The 9,879-nt window shown below is 38.4% G+C and overlaps 1 protein-coding gene across 4 annotated transcripts in view; it reads left to right on the top strand.

The window, feature by feature from the left end:
• Window positions 1-7,635, top strand: part of LOC106870908 (FGFR1 oncogene partner 2 homolog) — a 13,713-nt gene extending 6,078 nt beyond the window's left edge. For all 4 annotated transcript variants that reach the window (XM_052969254.2, XM_052969255.2, XM_052969256.2 and 1 more), the window contains 3 exons: window positions 321-457; window positions 2,790-3,041; window positions 6,956-7,635. In XM_052969254.2, the coding sequence (XP_052825214.1) occupies window positions 323-457; window positions 2,790-3,041; window positions 6,956-7,204 (636 nt within the window). In that variant the 5' untranslated portion in view covers window positions 321-322 and the 3' untranslated portion in view covers window positions 7,205-7,635. The remainder of the gene's footprint in view (window positions 1-320; window positions 458-2,789; window positions 3,042-6,955) is intronic.
• The last annotated feature ends 2,244 nt before the right edge of the window (window positions 7,636-9,879 follow it).

Here is a 9,879-nt window from a genome sequence, read left to right as displayed (position 1 = left end):
AGACAGAAAGAGACCCACACACAAAGATGTATACATGACATGCTTCCACACAGTTTCCATCTACCAAATTCACTCTCAAGGCACTGATCAACTAGGGGCTTTTGTGTATGTAACAAACTAATCCAAGGTGTAATGCAGTAGGATTGAACCAGAAATCACATGGTTGGAAAGCAAACTCCTTAACTACATAGCCATGTTTTCCATCCATAATTATTCCACATGCAATGGTTGGATGACATACACAAACTTTTAACAATATTTGATGGATATTTTTTTTTTAATATTTATCTATGTGTTCTTTTTTTATTTATTTACTTTAGGCATGAAGATGAGTTTTGAGAAGTTGCTTGCTGATGCCCGTTTGCTTGTAACACGACTAAAAGATCATGATTCTTTAGCCAATACATTAATGGAAAGTACCAATGCCCTGCATAATCAAATTGATGCTATGAAAAGGGTAAGTATCTGTTTTTTCTTATTCTTTTTACTTGTCTTAATCATTGGACTACAGCCCATGCTGGGACAGTGCTTTGAAGGCGTTTAGTCAAATAAACCGACCCCAGTACTTATTTTTAATTCTGAGACTCAATCTATCAGTCACTTTTTCCAGACCCCTAAGTTACAGAAATATCAACAAACTAATACTGGTTATCAAGTAGCTGGGTGGCAAACACAACCCATCCAAAGACACACGCAATGGGCTTCCTCCTATTTCTGTCTACCAAATTCACTCACAGGCATTGGTTAGCCAGGAGCTATAGTAAAGAAAATACTTGCCTATAATACCATGCTATGGTAGTGTTTGTTTTTGTTTTTCACCAAGAAGTGGATGTTCCTTGGAATTAGAAAAACAAACTAGATTTACTGATTTGAATTTGTTTTTTAAATCCTAAATTTCAGTTTCATTGTCAGTCTGTAACTTGTGTCAATGACTGATATTGGTTTGTGAATAGCACTGGATAACTTTGAGCAGATCAATACACAGAGTTGATTGACAGGAGTATTTGATCAAGCTGTGCTTCTCCTAACTTCATTATGAAGCACATTGTCCTAAAATTCAAAACTTTAAGCATGCAGTCTCCTTCAAGTGCCTTTATAGCGCTCTATCCTGTTAAAGTTCAGGGCTTTAAGGTTATAGCTATACTGTTATAGTTCTTTATATATTCATCATCATTTAACGTCCGTTTTCCATTCTGTCATGAGTTAGACACTTTGACTGGAGCTGGTAAGCCGGAGAGCTGCACCAGGCTCCAGTCGTCTGTTTTAGCTTGGTTTCTATGACTGGATGCCCTTCTTGATGCCAACCACTCTACAGAGTGTACTGGCTGTCTTTTACATGTCGCTGGCACTGGCCATACCAGTGCAGTCTTCTGGGTTAAAGTATGAGAGAAGGGACCAGAGCAGAACAGGTTTCTTGCTGTAGAGAAGCTACATGCCTGCTCACATTTTAGAAGAGAGAGTGGGAATGGAGTGATTGAGGCTGTTTCTATCAAAAGTATGTAAAGTAAAAGATATAAAATATAAAAATACTCTAAAAGAAAGCCAGGAATTTCGTTTATCAGTTGAAAAGTCTGAAGTACATTAAGTTAAAATTAAAAGATGGATATCTAACACAACTTAATGACCTTTTTAAAAGGTACACTTAGATACACACACATTCTTTTTTGAGACTAAACCATTGCTTAAATGTCTTCTCTGGCTATCCATCATAGGTCAACCTTGACTTTTCTTGTTCAGTAACCATCTCTGGTACGCATGCTACAAGTCCTGCTCTCGATCTGTAGCAGTGGTGACATCTGCTGCATGTAACGCTACTGTCTGAATATAAAATTGTTGAATATAAGATTGTTTGAATATAAAATTTACATGAATGTAACACGAAATATTGCATGAACTGAAATGTAAATTATTTTGTAAAAGATCAAAAAAAGTTTACCCCTGCAAAATATATTGAAGAAACATTGCATCTATAGAATAAAGATTAAATAAAAAATCCAAATCTAAAATCTATTAACATTTCATTCTTGAGAACAGGATTGCTTCTACCAGAAGGGTAATCATAGAGGGTCATAGAAGCCCTTAAATTTGATTTGGTTATTTTTAAACTGGGAAACAGTCAAACTAGTATCTGTGAAACTGGATATTTTAATGCATTATGTGGCTGCATAAGTAGAGACATGAGTATGTGGTTAAGAAGTGTAGCACCTTGGGCAAGTGTTTTCTACTGAGTGGTTTTGGTGGAGAGAAACTGAAAGAAGTCTATTGTGTTTTGGGTTCAATCCTACTGCACAGTATCTTAGGCAAGTGTCTTCTACTATAACCTCAGGTCAACCAAAACCTCATGAATAAATGTAGTAGATGGAAATTCCATTGTGTGTATATGTGTATGTGAAAGGGCTCATGCCCTCTTTGAAAGATAGGAGTGTGTGTGTGTGTGTGTGTGTGGCTGCCATGTCTTGCAGGTTGAGCAACCACATAACTAGTTGTTATTTGGTGCCAAGTCAGCCTGACTGAACATAGTTATGTCCTAAGACATTCCAGCCATGACTATTCCATCTGTTTAGGTGCATGCCTAAGATTATGTTACCTATTGTATCCTTCCTTCTCCCAAAACTGTTAGGTGCGATTTGAGAGAGATTTTGTTGCTATTTCTAGCAGGCAGGGCAACTACATAGAGACACCACCACTTGTTGGCTTGTTGTAATTAGTGTTTTCCATATATAGAACTTATTGTATTGATTTCTTTGTTCCAATTAATCTTAAAATATTTCCACTTTTTCTCTCTTCAGTATCATGACGGTATAACCGAGCTGAATGAAATAGCTCGTCATCGACCACGATCTACTTTAGTTCTAGAAATAGCACAGGAAAACCGACAGATTCGTGATCTACAGCATGAAAACCAGGAATTGCGGCTGTGTCTTGAAGAGCACCAAAGTGCCCTGGAACTAATAATGCAGAAGTACCGGGAACAAGTGGTTCAACTCATACAGAGCAACCAGTTTGAGAAATCAATCTCTAGAAGCAGTGAGCAAGGAACGGTAATGTACCAGCGCTATTTGTTTGATGTAACACCATGTCCTGTAATATTTCCTGATTTATTTTTGTTGGCACTCCGTCGCTTACGACGTCGAGGGTTCCAGTTGATCCAATCAACGGAACAGCCTGCTCGTGAAATTAACGTGCAAGTGGCTGAGCACTCCACAGACACTTGTACCCTTAACGTAGTTCTCGGGGATATTCAGCATGACAAAGTGTGACAAGGCTGACCCTTTGAATTACAGGCACAACAGAAACAGGAAGTAAGAGTGAGAGAAAGTTGTGGTGAAAGAGTGCAGCAGGGTTCGCCACCATCCCCTGCCGGAGCCTCATGGAGCTTTAGGTGTTTTCGCTCAATAAACACTCACAATACCCAGTCTGGGAATCGAAACCGCGATCCTATGACCGCAAGTCCGCTGCCCTAACCACTGGGCCATTGCGCCTCCTCCTGATTTATACCATCTCCTTTAATTGCTGCTTGTATAGGACTTTGAAACATAGGAATTGAGTGTCTATCTCTGTTCTTAAACCTCGCACTCTGTTCAGCACCACCTCTTTATCTCTGGTCGTCCCACCTCATTCTCCACATCATCCCACCTCTATTAATTAAGTCATGTGAGTGCTTTTTCTGAAATATTTCAGAATATATTGTGAGAGCTGTTGGTCTTTGCCTCCCACTCTTTTTTTACTTGCAGTACCTCCAACCACCTCCATTTTACCTTCTGCCTGGCTTACAAAACATTAGTTCCTCTTACCTTCCCCTCTCCAATTGTAGTTTCCTCCCCTTCATTCATCTCACACCACTTCTCTCTTCTTTCCACCTTCCTTTATATCATTCCCTTTACTTTCATCACCCCTCTCCCTTCATTTACCTCAATGACCCTTTCTCTTTCTCCCCCTCCCTCTCTCTCTCTCTCTCTCTGTCTTCTCATTCTTTCATTTTAATACTTTCATCATTTTATTTGCCCACACCAAACCCATAAAACCAGTTCTCTCTTGCTTACTCACTCGTAGTCAAAGAACAAGAGCCCAAAATGCTATATAATAAATACTTCACTCCTCACAGAGTTGAACACATCAAACACTTCCACAGATAAAATACTCTGAGTCTTGTTCATTTAATGTGCAGAGTTAACTTAACCGGTAAAGTTGATTGCAAGAGACAGGTTTGAAATTCTAGACATTTGTTGAAGAAATAGCAAAAATGGTTTGAACATGTTATGAAAAATGGATGAAGTACATCATGTAGAAATTACTTCTTTGTGTTAGTGGTAACTCCTCATCATTTATTCATCATTTAACACCTATTTCTCCCTGATGCATGGGTCAGATGGAATTTGAGGCAGATTTTTCTGTGTCTGGATGCCTTTCCTGTTGCTAACCCTTGCCTAACATTTTAATTTCATAATTTTTAACCAAACATAGATTAGTTGTTCTTATTGTACCAATCTGTGCATCCCCCACTTTTCTTCAGCTGTCACATCTTTGATATTCTGCTTTGTCAGAATAGGAAGGTCAAAAGGCTGTCTATGATGGAAATTGCAGCCAAACCTCCCTTGAATTGCCGCCCTACAATGCTATAAAATGAAGGACTCGTTGGATGGTGTGATCCTAGATATACTATTCCTGAAAACAAGATGGTATGATCATGGCTGAACCTCTTGGGTCGTGTATTGTCCGGACTTGACCACAGGTCAGGTCAGTCCAAAACAAGAACAGTTATTTCATAGAAAATGAAAAGAACTTCTATAATTAGTTCAGCTGCTCAAATATCATTGTCATCATCCTCATCATCATCATCATCAACAGTATCATTATCATTGTCATAATTATCGTTATCAACAGCAGTGTTATCATTGTCATTGTTATCATCATCATCATCATCATCATCATCATCTTCAACGTCATCGTCATCGTCATCGTCAACAGTAGTAGCTAGGTCTAATTTCCATGACCGTTTGACCAATTGTCCAGCACCTTAAACTCAGACTACAATTAGATAAATGTCTTATATTTTCATTCACTTCTTTCTTCATATTTTGAACATCTGAGTGTGTGTATGTATGTATGTGTGTGTGAGTGCACGCATGTGTGTGTGTCTGTCTGCGTATGTGTGCACATGTGCGTGTGTGTGTGTGTGTGTGAAACAATATTTTATTGATCGGGGTCTATGAAACGAGGTGGTGAATGTTTGATGGAAACTAAAGAAAAAATAAAATAAGAATGAAGAAGAAGAAGAAGAAGAAGAAGAAGAACGGTAATACTAAGCAAGCTAGCAACTAAATAAATGATGCAAGCCAACAGCTGTAAAAGAAATTGGTTAAACAGACAAAGCAAGATTCTGATGCTTGTTTCATCAGCTGTGAAACGATAGTGAATTGAAGCTATTTTTACCTTTTGGTTATTCAGAATTTTAGTCTCCGATTTCACCACTGACTTTCAATGGCCACACATTTTGTCATTGTCTTTTTTTGTTTTCTTCAAGTTTTGTATATTGGAATATACTGGAGTAAAGTAACCCGGTTTCTTGACCCAAATCTAATCTTTACTTTCGGAAACGATCAATTTTTACGTGTGTATTCTTTGGAAGTCCTTTGCTAGTGTTGTTGCCAAAATAGAATTCACTTTTTCTCTCTTTCTCTTTCTCTCTGTCTGTTTCTCCTTCCCTCCCTTTCTCTCTCTCTCTCTCTCTCTCTCTCTCTCTCTCTCTGTTTTTTCTCTCTCCCTCTCTCTATTTCCCTCTCCTTTTTCCTTTCTGTCTCTCTCTCTTTCCCTCTCTTTCTCCGTTCTTTTTCCTTTCTCTCTCCCCTTCCCTCCTTTTCCATCCCCCTCTCTTTCTCTTTCTCTCCCACTCTCTCACTTTTCTCCCCTCCCACTCTTTCCCCTTCTCCTTCTCTCTTTTTCCTTTCTCTCTCCCTCCTCCTGCCCTTTCCTCCCCCCTCTCTCTTCTCTTCCACTTTCCCCCTCTTTCCCTTCCACTCTCTCACTTTTTTCCACTTTCTCCCTTTCTCTCCCACTTTCTCTTTCTATCCCCATCTTTCTCCCCCCTCCTCCCATATAACATTCTTTGAAGGTCTTGATCCATTATGGCTAGATGTTGTTGTTCTTGTTCTTTAGCTCCCAAGTCAGCTCTGATCAATCAAACCTGTGATGAAAGGCATTCTTGCCATGACCTTCCCATCTTTTATTTCTTCCTTAAACAGAGTTTACTTGAAAGCACGTTATACAATGTGCTTATTTTTAAGGCAATGGGGGTATTTTGAGAGAGATTTGGTTGCTCTTTCTAGCATGTCAGACAACCACATAGAAGCACCCTATAAAATAACTATCATGGTGAAGTAGAACTCAACACTATAAGTAGCTAGAGGTTGCTGTATACCCCAGATGTTCTTCATGAACAGGTAAAAAGCTATAGAAATCCCATTTCTAAAGCAACAACCCTTTGAAACTTGTCTTTGTATTTGATTTGCAAGATTTTTGATGTGAACTCATCTGTTGAAACAGATTTTGTTGTATGTTGGGAGGGTCATGTTGCCAATAATAAACACACATACACACTGGTTCTGTATCACTTCTTTTATTATTATTATTATTAGTAGTAGTAGTAGTAGTAAGTTGGTTAAGGCAGTGAGCTAACAGAGTCTTTAACATACTGGACAAAATGATGAGCAGCATTTGTCAGTCTTTACATTCAGGCTGTAAAGTGGTTGATCTTATCAAGGGCATCCAGCCATAAAAGCCATGCCAAAGCAGTCATTGGAGCTCAATATGGTCCTTAGGCCCATCAGTTTCTGTCAAACTGTCGAATGTACTCCAGTATAGAACATGGACATTGAATAATGACAGCGACGACGATGATGATGATGATGATAATTGCTTATAATATAATTTGTTACTTTTTCTTTCTCTTCCGTAGGATAATGTTCAAATGATTGACAAAATCTGTGAAATGGCTGCTGTGATGCAAAAAGCTGTAGCAGTGGATGACACTGCCGTGTCTAAAGTACAGGAAAGGCTGACTCAGCTAGAAATAGAAAATCGTGGCTTACGGGAAATGCTGGAGATCTGCTCGACAACCAAACATCGCATTCTCGAGGACCAGAACGAGGTCAACTCCTTAGGAAATGATGACTCAGATAGGGCCACGCCAACGAAACAACTGTGATACATGTAAATTAAATAAATGGAACAACAGAACTTGTTGGAACAGGGTGTGTGAAAACCATTGAATTGAGGATGTGTATATGTATGCATGTACATGAAAATTAAAAAAAAAAAAAAGCAAAAATTTAAATAAAAACAAAAATTTTTTTAAAATCTTTAAAGAACATTGGAAATGTTAAGAGGAAAAGTATAAAACTGTGTGTATGTATGTGTGCGTGTATATATATATATATATATGTGTGTGTGTTTGTGTATGTATATATGCGTGTTTAAAGGTCCTGAAAAAAGGAAAAAAAATTCTCTGAAATATTAATAAAACTGTAATAGTCTATTTATCTGCTATGATATTTTGAATTTCTTTTTTCTATATCATAGTGAAATTTTAAAAAACTTTCTTGAATGTTTTATATAAATAAAACTTGGAAATATGAATGTTGTTCTAATTACTTCAAGAATTGCTCTGCAATATTTTATCACCTGAAAGAAACTTGTTTTGTTGTGTTATTTGCAGTTCTTCATCTGAATCACGGTTTATAATTCTATTTATCACTTGTTCATGTTTTATATCTGTACATATGAAAATTTAGAATTACTTTCTGTAAATTATTAACGATGACTTTCAGTAAATTATTAATGATGACAAAATGACTGATGTGTTGGAAGGATATGAATAAATTAACAAATAAATAAATATATATATTGATATGCACATATATATACGATGATATATATGTATATATGATTATAATCCAAGAAAGTTAGGGGTTGTGAATCCAACCCACTAAGGGATAATATCTATCCAATATACTGCCGGAAGGATACCCGATTACTATTACACTAGTGTTTTTACTGAGTGTAATAAATGGGTGCAGGTAAAAGGAAATTTTACCCTTAATTTATATAGCAATAAGAAAATGGAGGGGAATATGTGGTACTCATCAACTTGCAGACATTGTATTATGTCAATTTACCTGTTTATTTTTCAACCAAGAGGACAGGACAATAAAACCAATATACAAACACATATGACATATTATGTCATATCAGTAATAAAAATTAAAAAGGACATCTAGTGACTGAAGACGGAACAATGTCACTAGATGTCCTTTTTAATTTTTATTACTGATATGACATAAAATGTCATATGTGTTTGTATATTGGTTTTATTGTCCTGTCCTCTTGGTTGAAAAATAAACAGGTAAATTGACATAATACAATGTCTGCAAGTTGATGAGTACCACATATTCCCCTCCATTTTCTTATTGCTATATATATGATTATATATGGATGTTACAATGGACAATACCAAGTGGACTCCCCTTTTTTCTCTCTCATGTTTCTCTCTCTTTTACTTTTTTCTTGATGACTTCGTCTTTGTGATATAATGTTTGGGAAAGAATATATTTGCGGCTGAAGATAGCTTTATACCATCCTGTCTATCAATTATATACCCATATAACGATGCAATGACTGTTTGTGTATAAAGCTTGAAACACGTGTACCGTGGAATCCTTTGTGTTCTGTTTTAATTTTACGTTTTTAATTTATATGATTATATATATACATATATCATCATCATCATCATCATCATCGTTTAACGTCCGCTTTCCATGCTAGCATGGGTTGGACGATTTGACTGAGGACTGGTGCAACCGGATGGCTACACCAGGCTCCAATCTAATTTGGCAGAGTTTCTACAGCTGGATGCCCTTCCTAACGCCAACCACTCAGAGAGTGTAGTGGGTGCTTTTACGTGTCACCTGCACGAAAACGGCCACGCTCGAAATGGTGTCTTTTATGTGCCACCCGCACAAGAGTCAGTCCAGGGGCACTGGCAACGATCTCGCTCGAAAACCCTACAAGGCCAGTCAGGCGGTACTGGCAACGGTCACGCTCAGGATGGTACATCTTATGTGCCACCCGCACAAGAGCCAGTCCAGGGGCCCTGGCAACGATCTCACTTGGCTTGCCGGGTCTTCTCACGCACAGCACATTTCCAAAGGTCTCGGTCAGTAGTCATTGCCTCGGTGAGGCCCAATGTTCGAAGGTCTTGCCTCACCACCTCAGCCCAGGTCTTCCTGGGCCTACCTCTTCCACGGGTTCCCTCAACTGTTAGAGAGTGGCACTTTTTCACGCAGCTATCCTCATTCATTCTCACCACATGTCCAAACCAGCGCAATCGTCTCTCTTGCACACCACTACTGATGCTTCTTATGTTCAGCTTTTCTCTCAAGATACTTACACTCTGACGGGTATGCACATTTACATTACACATCCAGCGGAGCATACTGGCTTCATTCCTTGCGAGCTTACGCATGTCCTCAGCAGTCACAGCCCATGTTTCACTGCCATGTAGCATGGCTGTTCGTACACATGCGTCATACAGTCTGCCTTTTACTCTCAGTGAGAGTCCCTTTGTCGCCAGCAGAGGTAAGAGCTCTCTAAACTTGGCCCAGGCTATTCTTATTCTAGCAGTTACACTTTCAGCGCACCCACCCCCACTACTAACTTGGTCACCCAGATAGCGGAAGCTATCGACTACCTCTAGTTTTTCTCCCTGGAATGAGATAGAAGTTGTTTCCTGTTTGTTTAAGGTGTTTATTGCACCTGAACATCTGCCACATACAAAAACTAACTTTGTAGTTAATCTGCCTTTGATATTGCTGCACCTCTTAT

The sequence above is a fragment of the Octopus bimaculoides genome, chromosome 7 (genome assembly GCF_046866305.1).
Source record: "Octopus bimaculoides isolate indiv1 chromosome 7, ASM4686630v1, whole genome shotgun sequence".
NCBI lineage: Eukaryota > Metazoa > Mollusca > Cephalopoda > Octopoda > Octopodidae > Octopus > Octopus bimaculoides.
Note: the sequence above shows the minus strand (reverse complement) of the source record. Positions and strands in the feature narration are given on the sequence as shown.